Here is a 22,020-nt window from a genome sequence, read left to right as displayed (position 1 = left end):
GATTCAGCTGCTTTGCTGGGCTATTACTGAACTAATACCTTCATCATGAGGTTATTGCCTGGAATGTAAGGGCAGCCCCTGGCCCACTGGGAGTGTCTGTACAGCAAGTTGAAATGTGAGACACCGTGTTACAACCCACAAAGCCCCAGCTTCATTAGGAACAAATTCAGCAGCCTAGACACCGGCATTTCCCTCTGATGCAAATGACTTTGGTTATCTAAGGATGCACAGAGCTGGATGCTGAGTGTGTTACTAGTAACTAAGAAAACATTTTTACAGTACTTACCTTCTATTGGGAATTTTCCTTTGAGCCATGTGAACATTTTGAAGTGTTACCCAGTGCTCTGAGGAGTAAAACCAGATGTCTGAACACTGTGTTAAGATGGTTTAATAATTCCCTCATATCCACTGAGCTGGAATACCACAGTAAATAAATGATCTTTCACTCCTTTAATCTCTGCTGGCAAGAAGGGCCAAAAGGAGTTGCATTTATTTGGGATCCTGTGACCATTGCAGACATCATCATCTCGTGTAACAGTGCAGGTGGAAGGGGTGGAGTGCACACAATGAACTGATGATTTTTAGTGGTCCCTCTAGACTATGATTACAACAGATGGGCAGGCAAAAGAGATGCTGACTGAAAAGCATCTGCCTCAGAGAGGGAGGGATCTTTAGGCACATTTCAAAAGCTCCTAGTTCTCGTTTCAAAAACTGAATTGGCAATCCACCATTGCTTTCAATAGGGACCCTGTCACAGATCTTGCATGTAGGTCTGAAATTCTTGGGCTTTGAGTGGTGCCTTGATTTATACTGATGAAAGAAAGATGAGAAGAAAATACAAATCCAACTGAGCAAAAGATAGATAACTTGACTGTGTTTTAAATTCTTTCCTTCAGTTAGTTGTCTATCACAGTGATTCAGATGCTGGATTTAAATGCATTTATTTTTATGATTATTGGAACATATTAGATGAACTGGATGTCACTGCCTTTGAAGAAGATTTTTGTAATTCAATGTTTGATGAGATTTTTGTTGAGTCTCTGCTGCCAGCAAGCCACTTTACTGTGAGAAACAACTTGCCCTATTAATGACGTACTACTACATTAGAGATTGCATCTAGTTGATGCCAGAGAAGTCTTCATTGGGAGATATAAATGGGGGGGTTTGCTTTTGAACCTCAAAATTGCCACATAACCCTGTAGGTCTGTGACCAGTAACTGAAATTTCCTTAGGTTTTGGAGTTCAGCTTCTGCAGGTGGCTGGAACTGACTATTTCTGACAAAGCTCAGCTGTGGTTCCCAAGGGAGACAAATGTGTGTTGAAACCCCCAGAGGCAGCTGCTGCTGTGTTCAGAACATGCCTTTTGCAGGTTAACACAGCCTTGCATTGCTGAAAGAGGCTCAGTGACTAAGAGAGTCCATGTTTACCACATAATAACCTATTTCACATAATTTATAATAGTATTTAGTAATAAGGAATATATAATAATAGGTGGTTAGAAACTGAGCCAAGAAATGGGAGCTTTGGATCTAATGTTTCCTTCAGCCTGAATAGCCTTAGTCATGCTTAGATATCTTTCTTGGTTATGGGTCTTACAGTGTTCTGAAGGATTTGATTTCAGCGCAGAAGCAAAGGACACAGAAACACCACTGTCATAATCTGTTTTTTATTGATGATAACACTATAATGTATCCTTTTTCTTCCCATGCTGTCCTGACTACAGATTCATGCATTCTGTCTGCTTATCTTTCATCATTTTTGTCTTGATAATTTTATTGCATGATATGAATGCTTCATATGTCCCATAAAAGCAAACAGGGGAGGGTAATCCTTTGACCTTTCAACATTCTTTGGTGTAATTTACTGGCAATTCCTCTCCTCCCTCAGGCATGGCCCTGAAATCCTATGATAAAAATGGACAGCCAATCCAAATAGAAAACACTGAAAAGGTTAAAGCTTTGATTATGTTAGTCTATAAATGTTCATAGTATTTTTTTTTCTGCCAGAAAGAAAATGAAAGCTGAAAATGGCAATGGATGAATCATGCTTATTACAGAATACGGAAATGATATTGGTTCAGCCCGTTCTTGTTAATGCTGAAAGAATATAATCTTGTGCCCTCTCTTTTTATGTCACTGCAACCCACCTTATCCTCTTAAATGAATGCATGCATCCATTTAATTAACCTGGTGAGATACTGAGATATAAATCTTTTAAATGCTCCTCATGCAATTCATCTTGACAGCTGTCGTAGTAATAATGTCTTTAATGCCATATTCTTTATTTTCTGATGTATTGAAATTCCTGGTATTATTTTGAGCACACTGATAGGTTTGCTGGATTTAAGCCCTTAATCTTAACTTGTTTAAATCCTGGGAGCAGTGCTATAGAATGCTTTACTGGCTGTTTAGTTTGCTGAATACATAGAAGATTACCTTCCATGAAAGCATAAATATGTTTTTAAAATTGTGGCTGAAACAGGGTGGAATTTAAAGCTGGGATGCTTTTTTCCAAATTTTGTGTTTCTAGAATATTCTACTAGGAGTCTTTTCTGTGCTTGTCAGTGATCACCAGTCAGAAATTGCATGAGACCGTCCTGTGTGCTCTACTGATTCCCTTCTGAGGGATGGGGTAAGGGCAGGAGAGATCTACAGCATTTGGTTCTCAAACGAGTCAACCCTTTGTAGACAGCCATGTGTCACTGTCATTGTACTTCATTAAAATCACAAAAAATCAATGAATCATGGAATAGATAGGGTTGGAAGGGACCTGTGGAGATCATCTAGTCCTACACCCTGCCAGGGAAGGGTGGAAGATGAGAAGGTTCCTTCTCTGGCTCTGGCCCTTCCCACACTTCTTTGGGGGGCTACTTTATCATGGCCTGGTATATGATGGGTAGATACTGGTAGGCAAGGGGGAGTGATTTTAAACTAAAAGAAGAGAGATTTGGGTTAGGTGTTAGAAATTCTTTACTCAGAAGAGGGGGTGGTGAGGTGCAGGTTGTCCAGATAAGCTGTGGATGCCCCATCCCTGACAGTGTTTGAGGCCAGGTTGGATGGGGCTTGAAGCAACTTGGTCTAGTTGGGTGGCATCCCTCCACATGGTGTGGGGGTTGGAACAGAATGATCTTTAAGGTCCATTTCAACCTAAGCCATTCTATGATACTATGACTGCTGGAACGTTTTCAGTCAGAGCTGTAGGATTAGGGAGTGGTTTGGGTCACAAAATAACTTGCAGGGCACAGTTGACTCTGGGCACTGCCTGTACAGTTCCAATAAACTTTGTAACAGCTTTAGAGACTGTAAGAAGTTTGTGGTGGATGAAAATTAATTATTCCACAGGAAAACAACAACAGAGAACTAGAAAAGAATATTATTCTGCCCAGATATTTCATATTTTTTAACACAACTTTCCAAAGCCAGTCAATATCTAGGTATATAGGCAGAATGGTTTGTTGTCTTGTAACTCCCATAATATTCTACTCATCTAAGCATTTTAGCTTCCTGCATTGGAATTTTTCTAATTTAATTAACTCATTAATGCTGGCACATGGCACATTCTCCTTCCCTGCCTGCAAAAATGCATCTTGCTAATCTGAATAGCAACCTAATCCAGTGGGTGTGAGTGCATTACATGTACATTAGTGCTAATGAACTGCTGACCAGCCTCAGCAAATACCTGGGAGTATTTGGCATTAGGCAGGGCCTGCCCATGGTGCTGCTGTGAAATACACTGGGGTAAAACAAAAAGCATTTAGCTAAGTGTTAGGTTGCAGAAGTGCTGATGTTGCTGCAGTTTTCTATTTCCCAAGTGTTGAATTTTGAAACACCAACTCACGGGAGAATTTAGGAATTATTTTTCTGCTTTGTCACTTAAAGTCATGACCAAGCTAAATACCACGATGGGGAGAGATAAGGGTGTGGAAATGAAACCATGTTCATGGTTGCCTTTTAATGACTAGGCAGAATGGTTTGAATAATCTGCCATTAGGGGAAGAAAAAACCCAACCCCTGAAAACCAAGGGAAATAATCAAATTCATTAGTATAAATCTAGTACATTTTTACTGGCCTAGGCCTAGCAAGATAAATGTAGTATATTCTCTTCTGGAGCTGGACCTTGATCTGTTAAACAAACATCAACTCTTTAATTCTGGAATCTTTTTTTTTTCTTCCAGTTCTGGGAGGCCCTGATAAACTGTACTTACTATGCTTTCCCTGCAAAGACCACAACAAAAGCCGGTGAATGCGCGTTGGTGTTAACACCGGAGCTGGCAAAAGAAACCCAGCTGCAAAATGACAGACTCAATTCAATTAGGTTCCTAGGAAACTGAATCACTCCACAGATTGGTAATGAGATATAAAATCTTTCACCTTTAGGTCACCTGTTCATTCTAACTAACATTTACATTGATGACAATCTTTACTTTCTCATTGCTGCTTCCTGACCTATGTCAGTGATATTACTTCCCTCCTCCTCTCTTTGCTGAGGGATAATACCAGTTCTGGTTGTTTTCTCTCAGTCTTAAAGTCTGGCTGTCAAGCAAGCAGGGCTAACAGAGTAGAAAAAGCATTTAAAGGTGATGACTGTATAACTCTGGCCTCATTCTGTTACCCAACAGTTAAATTTACGCAAATCACAAATCCTCTCCTCTTGTTAACACCTGGGAAAGACAAGCTGGCTGCTGAGAGGGAATACCTTGCTGCCCTCGGGGTGTTTTGCCTTCTGCCAGCATTAAGTAGTGCAAAGCCAGTGAGGAGGCTGCATTCTATCTACCCTGAATTTAAACAAAGGGATGCTGATTTGCAGAGCTGTCATTTTTGTCATGTGTCAAAACTGTTAAATTTATACATGTTTGTAAGAGAAAAATAAATACAGTCCATTCCAGTTACCAAACAGATATACTGTGTGCTGGTTCCCAGCTGGCATATGTTGGCATAACTCTGTTGAAATGTGACTGCAGTTTCAAACTGCCTGAAAATATCTTGGATGCCTATCCGAGGGATATTATGTTGTACGTTTTCATCAGCTAAAGCAATATACATCAATCATCCTTTGTTACTACTAGAAATGAAGAGGGTATTATAATCCAAGAAATCTCTCTCATAGATTTTAGAGAGTGCTTTTCTATGTTAATGACACCATTTCTCCAGGGCATACTTTTCAAGCCATCTCCTGAAATAATGAATATTCTTGTACTGAGTACTAAAAATACTGCACTTTAGGATATATAACCAAGCTGATGCCTCTGGCTTGCTGGCTTCCTGAGCAGTGAGGGTAATACCCTATTGAAGCAAGACCACCCTTGGGTCTTCCTCTGAGAGTTTTTTCTGTGTCCATACAAAACCTTCTGCCCTGATCTCAGTGGCAACCTGAGAATACACTGGGCAAACATTTGGGACCAGCATTCTCATACACTTCTTGGGGATACAGCCTTCATGGCTGAGTGCTCTAAACAGAGTGCTTGCCGCCATATGCTCAGCATAGATGAACTCTACAGCCCCTTAGGGAAGAGTCCTACAGCAGAAACATTTCCTGCAGCACAAAGAACTAGAAGATGAGCCCTCAAAGATTTGGAAGTATACACGTGTGAGTGCAGTATGGGTGACGACACCATAAATCCAACGTGACTTTGCAATAGTTCACAGTTCCACCGAGTTAAATGGGATCATCATTCTGATCACTGGGGTCTTTGCTGTAAACATATTGACAAGCAAATTGGTCAGGGAAGGCAGGTAAATTTCTACAGTCTGTTCTCTTGGTAATGCAGAAATAGTATTTCTGGTGATTGGGCAAAGCGGTTCTCAGCACTCTCATGTTCCAAGACTGTTCCACCTGGACAGCTGTTCTCCTCTGCTGAGCTTCCCAGTGGATGTGTTAGCTCCATTTTGTGTTTTTGTCAGTCTGTTGTTTGCTCTCAGAGGAAGAGAAATTTACTTGGGAGGGTCATTTTTTTCCTTGTGACAAGCAGTATGACGCACAAATATGACCATTCCAAGATAGAAACTTGTTCTGTTCTTCTTAAATGCTTCACTCTGATGTTCATTTTTCCGTGAAGGCCTCCTGAGGTGGGTACTTTGAGGCATCGACATATGTTGGTACAGGTGATGTATTGTATTATCTTGTCTGATAATTATCTGTGATTCAAAACTTGGTGTGTTTAGCCTTAGGTAGTTAACTCTTCAGAGATGTGTGACAGCCTGTTAAAGGTACTGTGCAGAGGTGGGAGCTCCCATGGTGTGTGTGAGGCAAGGAGTGGAGCCAGCAGGTCTGGAGTTGCTGTACCAGTACATGAGTAGGTCCTCGTGCTGTGCTAGGTATGGCTACAGTAAATCCACTTTGAGTGCCCAGGGCAACATATAAACTATAGGAATAATTAATAATAATCCTTCCTGCTTTTACTTTTAAACTAGAATTCGGGATGGTTCCACCAAATACCAGAAGAGAGAAACTTCAGGCACTTGACTCATATAAAGTCCTTGACCTTCCATGTGGATTACTGGCTTCAGCTGGAGCTCTCACTAGCTCATTCCTGTGTGGTTCTGTGCTCAACAAAGGCTCCCTTGGTGGAAGTCATGCTCTCTAGGCATGATGCATGCTCAGGAGAATGATATAATGATTACATAAGGTTGTTCACTTATTTCTGGCATAATCACACAAACAGTGTAATACATCGCTGCCGTGTTTGTTTAAATCTCTTGTGGTGTTCCTTTCCCTTGCTAATCAGGAAACAATAGGAATGATGTGATATCACACCACTGAGATTCCTTATCAGCTGAATTAAATAGCATGTATAGTTTCAGGGTTGGAGCTACAAAAGAAGCAAGCAAGGGCTTACAGGTAAACCTGAAGAAAACCCCCCAAGGCGGCAATGAGCACAGTGCAGTAACAGATTTTTCATACCATTGTAGGTACATGTTCTCATTGCATGTGAGACGCGGTTCATGCATTCCTTAGATGAATATATGGAGAGGTTGACTTTTATCTGTTTGGGGAAAACAGCCTGAATTCTGGTCTTGCATGAGTATAAACCAGAAGTACAAAAGAAGCATAGGAACCAGCAGGTGCTGTTCAGTGGAAAGCTGGATTCACCACTGTATGGTTTGGTAGCTGAAGCACTCATGGCTTCCCCACGGGAAGTTCTTTGAGGAACAGTCCCAGTGTTGAGCCCACGCTGTGCCCGATGATCCCAGTGTGCCTGCCTCAGGGAGCCCTCTGGATCCCAGCTGGCTTCAGCAGCTGGGCCTGGGGCATCCTGCTCTCCTTGCAGGCGGCCTGTGCTTGGCCCACGTTCAGGCTTCTGTGTGCCCTCGTGGCAGAGCATTTGGGGTCAGCTTGAGGAAAGAGCTGGGAAGGTTTTATCCGCTTGACATCCCCACAGTGACAGATGGGATCGTTCACAGGTGCGTGAGAAGTCAAGTCTATCCACAGGCATGCAAATGTGTCTGCAGGGCATGTGCAAGGCTGCTTTTGGGAATGCCAGCTGTGCTACCCTGCAGCAGAGTTATCTATGCATCACCTGGCTGTGGGTGATCCAAGGTGATGTCCACAACATGCAAAAAGGATCAGAAACACGCAGACCTTCTTGTGCCAAGTCTTGTTTTTCAGTCGATGGGACTGTGATACAGTAAATACAGTCGCTATGAGATGCACAAGAAAACTTCTGTGCATGGTTCTCTATGAGCATACCTGCCTGTTTTAATTTAGGCTAGCTTCTGATTTCTGTTATCATTCTACAACTTTCTCTAAATCTCGAATAAATTCATTGACTTTGCCCATATTCCTGTATCACAAACAATAAATATCTTCAAATACTAGCTGAAACTTTCAGATATGCATAGCAACAAGAACATTTAGGAAGAGAGCTGGTAATTATTACTGGTAAGATGTGGCTTGCCTTAGTAGAAACCACTGGGCAGGAATTACCAAACCCTACAAAACTGGAAATATTAATTCCCTCCGTGGTAGCTTTACAGGCTGAATTCCCTGACTGTTCTGTACAGGCAGTGGGACTGTTTGATTATTGCAGCAGAATCTTTGACCTTAAAAACTTAAGGAAAGTGCTGAGGGCATTTGTCTCTTGTTAAGGATAATGGGAGTTGAAAGCTTTTAGAACTCTTTGGGATTAGGTCCAAAATTTGTACATCGCAGTAGCAGCACAGATGTGCCAACAAGCAGGGCTTGCTGAGGAGTGCAATTAATCTGAAACAAACTGTTTCCCTCCCCCTGGTCAGCCTCAGGTAATTCAGTGGCTCTGCAAATTCAGCTCCCAGCCCCGTTCAAAAGACTGTGGAAACACGGGTGTATTGCTAAAGACAGTTGTAGCAGAGTTTTTTTTTTTTCCCCCTCCTTTGAGAAGTGACCCAAACATATTGGTAATATTTCTGTTTAGAGAGATTAGATTTTTTGGCACAGAAAATTTGTTCCTGGAACACAGCCTACTAGAAACACTAAGTTATTAGCTGTTGGGTTATTACAAAGTTAATGATGAAAGACAGTGACAGTTAAGTAGGATATTGAAATAAGCATTTAAATATTTTACTTTTCTTTTTTTTTTTTTTTCAGTGATGCTGAAAGCAGCCTGACATTTCTAGTGGACCAAAAGGAAAACAAATAACCTCAGCCATGGAGAAAAAAAGACAGCTACAGAAAAGGGAATTTGGGAAAAGACTTTCTCTGGACAGCAGTCTTGTGGTAAGAATGAATATTTACTGCATTTACTGAATATATCTTGTCATAAAAATTTAGTTTTTAAGAGGCAATACTCACAATTACATACATTTTAAAGGTGTTTATCTGTGTTTATCTCTTCATCCCAATATCACAACATTTTGTGATTATTCAGATTCTCCAGCAAAAAAGTACTGGAGGAATTTGGAGGAATTTTACAACATCCTAGCAGAAACTTGTCATCATATAGAAACACATCCCTGAATTCACTGAATTTGCACAAGGCAGGAATCCAGACAATTAGAACAGATTTGTTACTAAAGTACTACTCTGCTTCTGTGGGATTATCCTGTGTTGCTTCACCCTTAGTATATGAGGGCTGTAAGTAGCTGAGGTCCTCTGTCAGAAATGTTTATCAGGATAGCAGCAAAAATGTGCTTGTCATAGTGAATCTATAAACCATAATCTATAAACTACTCTAATATCTACTGTAAAAGAAGCATAAATGCCACATGCTGTAAAACAATTACTTTTGCTGGTTTAAATTCATTGGAGATTGTGTTCTAGGCTTATTTTTAGTTAATATTTTCAAAGGATGACTGAGACAAAGGAGGTTTTAGAGCTGTATTATAGATACCTGACCAGAAAATGCTCATAGATGTGGAAGAGTTGTGTACAAGGATAAAAGTGGCAGGTATTTGGCATGACAATCTACAAATACTGAAACAGGCAGAGCTGAGAGATCCAAGGAAACCTGTGCCATCTCTTTGACACTCATAGAGGTAGTGACTGTGGGACCCCAAAGCCCTTTTGCCTGCAGTGCCACACCTGTGCTAACCCCATTACCCAAATTTTACACATTATTACAACTGTGTAGTTTCTTTCCTTCATCTTATGCAAAAAATGTGGTCTGAGCTTTTTTTCCCCCCAAAGTATAAAGCCCACTGAGATGCTCACAGCAGTGAACATGGACTCAGGCAGTTTCAGTCTATCCACTGATGTTCTTCAATCCCCTGCTGTGTTCTTTATTGGGGTCAGCACAGTAGTCCCACCTTCCCAGCTTTCCACCCCTTTAAGGACTCTGCTCTTCTCCCTCAGGCCCTAGCTGTGAGGCACATCTCAGGTATTGTCAGCTGGCCAGTGAAGAAATGTGCAGAGAATGTTTAAAAAGGGGTCTGTCCTTTTCTTGGCAACATTTCTTATGCTGATGAATTGCATCCCTTTGTTTTGAAAAAAATACAATTAATTGGAGAGAAATAAAAGTAGTGAAGAATAGTGAATTCTCTCCCAGACTCTGAGCTGCTCAGGACCCTAAGGAAGAGCTGTTTTATCTGCTCCTGTTCAGGCCACGCAGCTCAGGGCTCTGATACTGAGACGTGACTCTTTTCAGGTTGTTCAGCCTGTAACAAAACCTGCTCTCTCGGCTTGCACGCACACAGCAGGTCAGGTCGTGCTCCCAACACTTTAAAACTCTTTCTAGCTTCTGGGCAGAGAAGGAAGGTTTGTTATGAACTCACAACTTTATGTAATACACCCAGAGACAGACAAAACCTGAAAGGTTTTGTAGGCTCAGAAGTATGTTTAGTCCCAGGGCCCAAAGCTCTGTTATTAGTTCTATGCATACACAGCCCCAAAACAGATTCCAGCCTAAATCCTACAGCTAAAATGTACTGCTGTGATCCAAACAATCGACCACAGACTGTCAATATTTATCTGGAGAAAAGAATACTGGTAGGAGCTGGGTACTGAAAGGAAATGCTAGCAGCTGTGAGTTTTGCATAAAGACATTGCTTAGTATGGCAAATCAGTACAATTTTCCCCTAAATGTTCCCACTGATGTAATGTATTAGATTTAGTCTTTACTAAATGCATTATAATAGGAACTTTAATTTCTCTGAGGTGACTGTGATGTGCTGTGTGGATGGAATCAAGGAGCTAGGTATTTTTGGCTTCCAGTCCCACCTAGCTGAAATTTGGATTTGATTTCTAGCCAAGGCAGGGGACTATGTCTAATTCTTACACTTCCCTGTGAGTAAGGGGAGAGTAGAGAGAGACATTTGCCACTGACATAGGAAATACTGTGTGTGTGACACCATCCAATGGGCTGTGTGTTATAGTCGATGCTATGTGCATATTGGATCACCCATAAGGACTTAATTGGAGGAGAAACAGAAACTGTGGCTGTATGGGATGGTGATACTCTCTCCCTGCTTTTCAGAGAGGGGTAAGCGAGGTGGGAGATTGCACACAGCTGAAATCAGTGTTCAAGCACTGGCTTGAGGTCAGTGAATTAGAGCCAACACGTGGCAGCTCAAGTTCTGTGGCTGATTAACCCATATTGCTGTGAAAGTGTTGAAGGAAATGTGTTGAGGGAAAGAAATATTGCAATACTTCAAAATTTTGTACATATAAATCCATCATGCTGTCATCACCCAGTTGCAAAGCAATATCTCCTGCCACAGGTGGCATTTACAGGTTGTGTTGCTGTCAAGTTTCAGTGCACACATCCATTTGCTGTGCTGGGGTGTTACAGGTCTGTATCTCTGAAGCTTCTTATTGAGTTGAATATGCGTAACTAGATCTGAGAGTGCCAGCCATGCCTTTAATTGGAAACTTTTGAGTACTTTTTTGTCTACTCCCAGCTATTATTTCATAACAAATTGGAAGAAACATTCTGAGGTTGAAGTGCCTTCAGCAGCCTGGTAGTAAGTCATGTGGATGCCTTATTCTCTATTAAATTGAACCGGGAAAGGCAAAGCCCTTTGTATTTTCCTGTCCCAAATTCCTGTTCTAGCATACTTCCTCTTAATTGTTGCTCTCATACATGTCTATCTTTACCCTTGTATCATCAAATTCTCTTTCAGCCTCGTGCTTTAGTCCAGTCTCCTAAGTCTAAGTTCTTGGGTCTCTCTTGTCCTCTTTCTTCCCAAACGTTTTGTGTTTAACCTCTCAGGCATTCAGGCTTGGACACTCTGCTTGGGAAATCTGGCCTTGATTCTCTCAAATCCAGCTTCTCCTTGTTTGGTGGAGAGTTTAAGCATTATCAAATCTCAGAAAGAATTCTGATTTCTGGGTGTTTAAAGAAAATGCGTTTCTACTTTTGCACTCTGGACCCTGGGATACAAATAGGCGTTTCGGATAACATTCCTTACCCTGCCCGGCTCTGCTGCTTTTCCCATCTGCATCAGATTGTAATCTTCTGGAATGTCTTTTTCCATGATTTAATCTACAAGTACTGCATAGTGATGTTAAAAAAAGCCAAAAAAGTTCGTCTTCCTTCCTCGTCTCTTAAACTCTGAATATAGAAGCTAAGAAGGTATTTGAGTGAGAAAAGGAAAGAGGTGTTTCTGAAGAAAAGACATGACTTCTTTCTCCTTAGAATATGGATCTGGGCCTTCAAAATACAACCCAGAATTTAATCAGTGTTTTGTATTCAGGCCTGCCCAATCAAACAGTGTGTTTCAGGCTTCAGATAAGAAAGATCCATGCTGGGGGCATCCTTCAAACAGGGAGAAATTCCATAGCTATTAAAACACTCTTCCTTACGCCACAGGCACAGTGAAAGAAGGGTTCAGTTTTATTTCCTGTACTACTCTACCCCTCTCAGGTCATGTTTTGGGGAAATAAGCTTTACAATGAGGGCAAATAAACATTTTAAAATTAAAAAAAAAATATAGGTGCACAAATACGTTCATAAAATGTTCTTCATAGGGCATAATTTTTTAGTGAGTGGTGATTAATGCTTTACTGGAAGGTCTTAGTTTGAAACCCTGGAGTTTAACAAGCTCCAGAATCCTACCACTGTTAAGAAAAGCCAGAGGAATTCTTCCTACTGCAGCCCAGGTCAGAGGGACATCTTGCTGTTAGCTTCAATTAAATTAGATCTCTATCAGCTTTTAGTCATTATATCACAGGTGGTATTCCAGAAATCTCCGGTATAGCCAATGGCTGTTACTGCTCTGTGGGTTCCCAATATTGGCAACATGCTGAAGATTTGTTACACACCCACTCATTTACATTTGCAGGCAAAGCAGGTAAGCCTGCAGTGGCATTGATGTTTTAGAGCTTTATATTCGGGTGAAACAGTTAGAAAATATTAACTTCATAACAATCCTCACAGGTGAGAATCCTATGAGATCAGTTATAGAAAATAATATCATTGTAATTTCTGCCTGGCTTTTAAAAACCAAAACATACCACCCAAGGAGGATATACCTTTTACAGTTTCAATATAGTTTTATACTACCTTGTTGCCTCATCTGTTATACAAGTGCAACGCTACTGTACTCTGAGTTTATAAAAGTTTTCTTCTGCAAATTGATACCAATCAAAACGCCATTACTTTGAAAACCAAACTGGTTTGAGATAGGAGAACTAAAGATTGAATCTTTTTTGTTTTAAATAACAGATCTGCATTTGCCACGTTTTTATGACATTAGTAAGGATACTTTATTCTGTATGTGGTTATAAGATGATAAGATAGGCAACAATTGAAGAACAAGGTGGAACTGTTTGGCTTCAGGTTTGCTGCGCAGGAAGTCAAGACCAAAGTGACTGCTGTTACTGCTAGAGTACTTCTGTTTAGCATGAAAACAAACCGCAAAATTCATAATATTGAAGGAATGCATTTATTTAGAATATGTTGTTTAGCCGTCACATAACACCCATGTCAGATTGTTTTCTGTTTAAAAAGAGAAACAGTTCTTTCTGAAGAACATTTTGCCTTTGTACGTCTTAAATCCTTTAGGTTTGGTTAAATAGAACAGCTTTACAAAGTGTAAGAGTGAGAATATTTCATGGGTTTCACTTTTTTCATGAATAAGTTTTTTCCTGTTGAATCTTGCATTTAAGCATAACTAGTTGAAAAATAACTGGTGAAAGAAACTAGATAAAAACAGGAAGGAAAGGGATTTTTCTGTGTCCTTTTTTTCATTTCAGGTTGCAATATTCAAAGAAAACTAATATGAAAATTCATAGTAAAATAAAAGAAGTACTTAGATAGAATCTAGGCACCTATTTTTTAATATGGGCAAAAATGAAGATATATGAGGAGATTTCTTTGTTAATATTTGCAATTTATTATTTGGTATGAGAGGGAGATAGCTTAGATGGGCAATGATATTAAAAAGCCTCATGAAAGGATTGATTGTATTTCAGGTTTTCTTTACTAAAGTTCTTAAACAAAAAAGAAAAATGGAAAAACCCCAAACCATAAATAGATCCAAAGCCAAGCTTTTAAGTAATCTGTGTGGGATGAGGGGAGTGTTAGAACATATCACTGCCACCAGGGCCACGTTGGCTACTCTATTCACTGGGGTGTTCTTTGAAAATAATAAAAGCCCTATCCTTTGCCTGATCCAAACTGCCCGGTTGCCTCCCAGGCCCTTTTGATCAGGAAAAAGTCAATGTTTCAAGCTGTGCTCTTTATTTATGTGGATAATTCCCAGCCTGACTACACACGTGGTTCACCCTTACAGCTGTGGTGGCATTTAGCTGGGGATGTTTGAGAACAGAATATCTTTTTGAAGCAGCCTGCATTTATCAAAGCAAAAGTTTTTGTTTTATTTAAAATGAGGCTTTTTGCTTCTGAAAGAAAGTTGTGGTGAAGTGCTTCACTGGTGGCTGGTGCCCTGTGCCCTGCTGCTTTCATTCTGGTCACACGCTCCTGTGGGGCTCCGTAGGATGGGCTTTAACGGCACCACTTTGTTGTAATAAGGGTAGAGTGTAATGTAATGAATTGCTCTGGGGCGTGGGAGGAATACCTTCATCTGCCTGCAGCTGGACTGGTGACATGGGCAAAAAACAGAGTTCAACTGGAGACTGCTGAGAAGTGTGCATGTGTTTTCTGGGGCTGGGAGGCAGGAATTCAGGGGTTCAGCCTGACATCTGTCACCTCTAATGAACTCGGCTTAATAAGTTTCTAATTCAGTTTTCTCTTTAAAAAAACTCTGATTCAGTTTTCTTGTCAATAAATTGGGTGTTATAGTAATTTCTTACCTCATAAGTATTCCAGGAATAGTCTGTTATTAGCATGAGTCTGGGGCTTGCTTTGATATCTTCAGATGAAAGGTGTCAGAGAACATGACGTTGCAGCAGAGCTGTGAAAAGTGCTGCAGCAGCAAGGCAGGGGGGGAACCCTTCATGTCTGGGAATTAAATTCTGGGAATAGCCCTGATTATTTTTTTTTTTTTTAACTAGTTGGCTGTGACATTCCCAGTGTGTCTGACATCCCTGTGCAACAAAACGTAATCCAGCATTTCGAAGTGAAAGGTGGCATTAAAAATATTGCCTTGTCAGATGTCAACTAATGTTCTAACTTCTGTAGCCTGAATATTTTTTTCCACCTAAAAACTGCTGCCAAATTCCTTTGGAGGCCACAAATATTTTCAGTCCTCTCAAAACTTGGATTTTTATTTGTGTGCTGATTTATAATTCAGAATTTTGTTCAACTGGGTACACTGTCGTGGAAAAGCCCATGACAAGGGTTTAATCTGGTGCTGCAAAAGTACAGTTCAGCATTGGAAGATGCACCCAGAATACGAACCTCAGACAAACGGGTTTTTGGTGTTTTTCAGGGGCAAGATAAAACATCCCTCAAATCCAGGGGGAGAGTAAGTCAAGGAGAACAGTTTAGTAAAGGTGACAAGTGTGGAATTTTGAAGTAGAAGACAGAATACAGGGAAGGACAGCAGTGAAGCACAGGTTGTGTTGTAACTGCACAGGTGAAGGCTTGCACATTCATGAGGAAAACCATAAGATATGGAATTGATATAAGGGCTCAGTAAACAGAATTCTAAGACAAATTTATTCATAGCATCATAGAATGGTTTGGGTTGGAAGGGATCAGAAAGATCATCTTGTTCTAAACCCTCTGCATCTTCCTCATGGCAAGGTTAGTATCACACAATTCTGCAAATCTGTCAGTTTGGACATCTATTCCACAGACTGGGCAGATGAAGTGCTGTCAACTGTCTGCATAATAGACAGTCCTGAAATCTGACTGGAACTGGTAGAAAAAGAAAATCCCAGTGGGGTCTGAGTGTGTAAAAGCTATCTAAACAGAAGGAGAGATTCTCTGGTGCATACCCAGGGCCTTTAACACCTGGACTTTGAGAAACCGAGCTATCTATCAATGTAGTCCCAAGAGCACAGACTACTCTGCATTTGCATTTTTAATAAAGTGAAAATTGAGACTAGAGCTCTGGTGTGCCAGGTAGAAGAAAAGAGCCATCCAAATGGGTCAGTTTACAGCAGAAACTGCTGAGAGGTGAGGAGAAAAGAGAAACCACTGATATAGGACAGCAGTTTTTAGGCTTTATATTAGCATACCAGTAATACTAATAATATGGGGAACTGTGGTCTGCATGGACTTACGGGCATCACTTACCAACACAGTAGTACATCTAAGGTACTAGGAGTAGAATCTACATCAGCCTGGAGAAAGAGCATAGTCACTCATTACACTAAGAGAGATGATGGCACTTCTGTGTAGCAGTGATGGAGATGGCTACTTTGGAAATCTCCATTTGCAGAAGAGCGATCTGAAAATGAAGTGTGTAAAGCACTGGACATCCTGACAGCAGTTGGTTACTTTAAGTTCCATTTATAAACTCTGGAGCAGCCTGGCAAACCTTCCATCCTAATGAAGAAACACAGGGGCTGTGGTTCAAAAGCACTCAGTGAACCCAGGGAATTATGTTAGAAGTAAGTGCCAGGTCTAATATAAAGAAATGGTTCTGTTAGGTACCAGTGCCACAGAAAGAACTGAAATTTGTTCTTGTGGTGATACAATGACCTATTGCTTTGATTAAAGCTTGCACCAACAGGAACCAGTGATCCTTTTCAGGAACTGAAGGTGTGGATAAACAGTGAGCAGTGGAGAGATGCTTGAAGCGAGACTAGAAATAAAAAGCTCACAGGCCTGAAAACAAATAGCACATGGAGCAAGTTGTTCCTGAGCAACACTTGGAATAATATTCCTACTGGAATAAACCTCAATGGTTTATTGATCAAAAGCACTGACTCCAACACAGGCAGGACTGCTCTCTGAGAGACGAACTGTTTTCCATTTGTTGCTGCACATCAAAAGTTACATCAATAGGTGTATGGGGTGACATGGTGACAGCTGAAACAGTACCCACGTCCCCAGAGATCATGCTCTGACAAACTGCTGGCTTTTGCTTTCTCATGTCTTTGGCACATAAACTTCAAGTGACAAACACAAGGGTTGAAGGTTAAAATAGGAGCTTTAAAAGAAATTTATGCAGCTGATCTTGCTCATTGTCACAGAACTGGATGCAAAAGTGAAGGAGAAGTACAGAGAACAGAAAAGATGGTTTTACTTGGGCCTGAAAATTAGCTGGCAGATGGACTGGGAAGAAACAGAGGGTAATCATATTCTGTTGCCTTCTAAAAAAGCTGGAAAATTGGCCTATGTTGCTACAGAATCTCAGTAATTTCACTGTCAGACTTTTGACATTAAAATATTAAATTCTCAAAAACTCCTAATAAGCTTTTAAAGACACTGATTTAGCTGCAGAGGAGGAACTAAAAATGAAAATGAAGGATAAAGCAAGAGATAAATGCATGAATTTTGAGAGTTATTCAGGAAGGAAAGTTCAGCATGGTGCAACAGAAAATTTGGGTGTTACAAAAAGAAAGGATGTTAAGTGTTCTGGTTGAAAAACTCCAGAAACTTTGCGGATTTTGTGGTAATAGTTGGAGATGTCAGGGCTTGGAAGAAAAAAGTCATAGTTTTATCTTGATGCAGGGGAGACAACTGCGCTGAGACTTGGCTTTTTTCTTCTTGCTGTGGAACTGTTTGATAGTAGATTGTTATTTTAGATGGAACCTCATGTCTTGATTTGGAGGAGTTTGATGATTTGCAGTGTGCACGCCGGGCTCTGCTCCCCAGGGTTTTTGGGAGGAGCTGGCAGGTGCCTGCCCTCTGGTCCAGAGCCAACTCCAGCAGCCTCCTGCCTGCTCTGCCTTTGTCCCTGAAGGGCCGGGCTGCAGGCAGGGAACAGGAGCTCCAGTGGTGTGATCAGCTCCTGGCTGCCATCTCGGGCTGCTCTCTCCCTCTGCCCTGCCCCACCAATTACAGAGTGGAGCTGTGACAGATGTCAGTCCGGCCCCAGAAGAGAAGAGGTCACGGAGAGCTTTGGATTTAAGGGGAGTGTGCTCACACGCTGGGTGTGTGCCACACGATTATGCGCCTCGTGTGACATGAAGGCTGCTCATCGTCGGCCTGGCCAGGGATAAGCAGCTACCAAGGGAAATGGATATTCTGGGCATCCTTATCTAGCTCTGGTAAGCTACCCAATGCAGCAGTGTAATTGGACGCTTTGCCTGCCCAGATGTTAAGAGCAGAAGGCTGCCTGCAACAAGAGATCTGAAGAGATTGGGGTTAACTAAATAGGGATTTTATTGACAAACCTTTTAAAATGCTTCATGCCTCCAGCAATTAAACGTAACACGTATCCCGAGAAACACAAGTCTCCTCTGTGTCTCCCAGTTGCCTGATTCAAGTGGAATACAATCTTGGGGAGATGAGAAAGGAAAAGTTATGCCCTGTGTTGTTTTATGGTGTTGACATAATTCCCTACCCTGCAAGACCAAGAATGCATAGCGAATCTACGTCTTGCTAAGTCAGTCATGGCATCCACTCAAACGTCCTATTTTGAATATTGTTGCATCCATAGAAAAACCGAAATTTCTTTTCACAGGCTTGTGCACATGCCAATATACAAAGGGAATAAAATATATCTTTGCAAGAAGGCATGTAGGGATTTTTAGGTAGCTTTGCTTTACAAATTGGTATGGTCAACTTTCACTCATGTTCTTGAATTTTGCTAATTTTGTCCACTTACAGTGAATGTGAGATAACCTCAAATTAAAATCACTGCTCGGAACTGTTTGCAAACCAGTATTTCCAGCCTGTGTTAAAATTTTTGAGATTTTTATATTTTAGTTCCAGCTGGAAAATTCTGGTTTTGTTCATATAATATGGAAATATATATATACACACTTTTGTGCTTATCCATGAATACATATACATACTTTGGTTTCCTTGCTCATTTAATTCCATAGCTATGATAGATGATGCACACTAAAACTGATGATGTACGATGTTTTGCTTCACAAGTTTACAATTTTGAGCTTTAGATAAAGTGTGCCTCACTGAAAATTTCAGTTAAATCACTAGGCGTTTTGCCTTTGCGGAATAAGTGTTTCCTCATTAAAGACCAAGCTGCCGAAGAACTGGCTAAATTTTCCACATGGAAAACATTCTGCTTCGTGCTGTCAAGAGAGCCATGCAAAACTCTGCAGTGTAAACATGTCTTTTGCTCAGGACCCCTGGAGGCAGGGATATTTGAGGGTAGGTACCCCAATTCCAGACATTTTTCTGTCCTAGGGAGTCTGTAGGTGCTTGTCAAGCTCTAATTGCTGGGAATGGCTGTGCTGGCAGCTCGCTCCTGCCTCTGCTCCTGCACCTCTGAGCCTGCCTGTGTGCTTTGGCTTTCAGGGCCTTGGGTGACCCAGATAGGAAATGAGCTGGGATCATTGCAAGGCATTTAAAATAATTGGGTATCAACAGCTGGCTTTATGGGAAGCTAACAGTGTAAATCCAGAGAGTTTTTATGATTTCAATGGGTATTTTTCCTAGCGTATAAAGCGGATCCAAGTAATTTTGGCTGGGAAACAGTTTCCCAACTTATTTCTATAATGATACCTTAGAGTTTTTCATTATAGTGAAAATCTCGAGTAGGTCTGAAGGGAAAAATTACCTCCACTGTTTCCAGACACCCAATATGTTTTCTCTGTGCTTGAATTTATGAGTTTTGGCAAAGATAACTCACAATATGATCAGGTTTCAGGGTAGCGGTTTCTTGCACTGAATCCCAAACAAAAGTGTAACTGTTCAAAAGGCTCCAATGTGTCTTTGGTGATGTAAAAGTACAGGATTTTGCTCTCCAAAATCCTGCCAGTCTGTTTTTGTCTTAGTGTATTATCTACTATGGAGTGTATTGAAGTACAATTTAATTCTCAAGTTCTTTCAAAGTTTTTACAGCGTAAATTGCAGTCCCTGTCAGAAAGAGCAAGATTTGACTGTTGATGACAATTATTTTGTTTCTACTGCTTTGTAAGTAGATTCAAATATACCTGTTCGTTAAAGACCTTTCCTGGAAGACAAGACAAGTGCTTGAATCAAATGACTAAGAGATGCAATGCAGAATTTCTCTCAGATTGGGACATTAGACTGAGTCAGAACAGATATTTCCATCCAGGAAATTTTTTTCAATGCTTTGACACTTTGGTTTCAATTAATTTTTTTTTCTTATAAATTTTGAAAATATCACCTCTTCAACTGAATTTACTTTCTTCCCATCTTTGTTGTATCTTTTATGGCCTTAAATTCACCTTCACCACACTTGAGTGTGCAAACAAAAAGCTTCTGATTCATAGGAAGAAGGGGGGGGGGGGCGTGCATTAGAGTCATGTAAATTGTCCCCAGAAATGAAAAACTTTCTGTTATCCTAAAGAAAATCTTTTATTTTTTAAGAATTGCATTTTCATTGCCCTTCAAAAATTCTGATTGTTCTTGTGGAAACTGCAGTCTCCTCTGGAGTAGTCTATAGAAAATTCCTGAATAGCTTTACTAAAGTTGTAAAAGATCCTGTTTTTACCTTTAGCCTGTCTATCTATTATTGCCTTACTCAACTAAGAAGAAACTTCAGTGGCACTGATTAGAGAGATATCTCAGGAAAGTGCACACTCCACATATGTTAAGGTGATAGAATCTGACATTGCAAGTACTTGCATCTTATCTCAGTCATGTCTCTGACATGCCTGGAACTCAGTGGATTTGTTTTGATGTACATTTATGTGACACAAAAATCAAGCTAATGTCCTCCATTTATTCTGTAGGTATTTTCATTCAAACATTTTTTAGTTATCAACTATCATGTCCTGCCTGTTCCTCCTGCTGTTACTGGGGGTCGGACGGGAGATTTCTCTCATGTTGTGTCTTTGTAGATTGGATCATCTTGTGATACTGAATCATGCTGATTGTCACTGGCAAGGCAGCAGGTTCCTTCTAACCCTCTTCCCTGTGTGGTTCTGTTTGATGGGATTCTTACATACTTTCCAACCACATTGTAATCTCAGTTTCATCTGTGACTTCAAGCTTTCCTTTGAGCACCACATCAACTACATTGTCAAGGCTTTTTTTTTTTTTTTTTTCATCTGTGTAGGAATCCGGAAAAAGCTCAGGTCTTGCTGTCTCAGCAGGACACAGAGGGTCCGATTTATGTCTGGATAACAGCACAGGTTGAATTATTGCAGTAGCTGGTTCACAGCCTCCCAGATTGGCTGCTACATGGTGTTCCTAAGTTTGTGCAAAATTCACTCTATGTGCTAAAAGACATTCAGTAAATGTGTCTGAAATTGACATACCACACCTGTACAAGGCAGTGAATTGTGTTGGAATGTGGCACTTTTAAACCTAAAGGGTTTTAACTATGCTTCCCTCCCCACATGCCCATATCCTGGACTATCCCAGTGCCTGTGTGACGTATGAATGGATTTAATGAATGTAACACCTCACCGCAGAGGGTGGCTCACAAGCCTCACTCATTGTCCTTGAGGGACTTGGACACTGCAGGTGTTGCTGCTTCCCTCTGGAGCAGAAACTCTGATTCCTTTCAGAGTCAGTCTTAAGTGACCTGGGAATTTCCTTTGACAGAGTTTATAAGTTTCAAAGAAATTAAAGGGTTTTTTTTTCACCGGTTTCATGATTATAATCTTTTGATTTATAATTGCTTAGTTTCTGCTGGTTGTTAATTGGCTAATGATAGATGTATTACTTTGGGCATTCCACTTTGGGTACTTTGTTTACGGGAATGTTGGAAATCTTGAAACATGAGGCCCATTAAGTTGTTCAGCACCGGTGTGGCCAGCAGGGATTGTCCCCCTGTAGCTGGCACTGGTGGGGCTGCACTTCAAATGCTGTGATCACTTTTGGGCCACTGACTGAAATAAAGATACTGAGGTCTTGGAGCATGTCTGGGGAAAGGCAGTGGAGCAGGTGAAGAGTCTAAAGCACAAGTCCCCAGAATGGTTATAAAGCACTGGAACAGGCTGCTTGGGGAAGTGATGGAGTCACCTTTCTTCCCTGGAGGTATTCAAGGGATGAGCAGAAGTGGCATCTGGGGATGTGGTGGACTTGGCAGTGCTGGATAGACAACTGGACTTGGTGATCTTAGAAATGTTTTCCAATCTAAAAGATTCTTTGGCATAATATATAGGCATGAAATCCCTTTTAGGCTGACCTAGGGGCATCAGAAGCAACT

General features: G+C 40.9%; 1 protein-coding gene across 9 annotated transcripts in view; it reads left to right on the top strand.

Annotated features, from left to right (window-relative positions):
- NCKAP5 (NCK associated protein 5) overlaps positions 1 to 22,020 on the top strand; it is a 376,987-nt gene that overhangs the window by 37,659 nt on the left and 317,308 nt on the right. For 7 of the 9 annotated variants that reach the window (XM_066190349.1, XM_066190348.1, XM_066190346.1 and 4 more), the window contains one exon: positions 8,564 to 8,692. In XM_066190349.1, coding sequence (XP_066046446.1) covers positions 8,624 to 8,692 — 69 coding nt within the window. In that variant the 5' untranslated portion in view covers positions 8,564 to 8,623. Of the gene's footprint in view, positions 1 to 2,138; positions 2,190 to 4,175; positions 4,348 to 8,563; positions 8,693 to 22,020 lie in introns of those variants that run through there. The other 2 variants (XM_066190347.1, XM_066190350.1) reach the window with 2 other exon arrangements.

Source organism: Chamaea fasciata, unplaced genomic scaffold, assembly GCF_029207755.1.
Source record: "Chamaea fasciata isolate MVZ Bird 193981 ecotype frontalis unplaced genomic scaffold, bChaFas1.0.hap1 SCAF_8, whole genome shotgun sequence".
NCBI lineage: Eukaryota > Metazoa > Chordata > Aves > Passeriformes > Sylviidae > Chamaea > Chamaea fasciata.
This window is presented reverse-complemented; position numbering and strand designations above follow the sequence as displayed.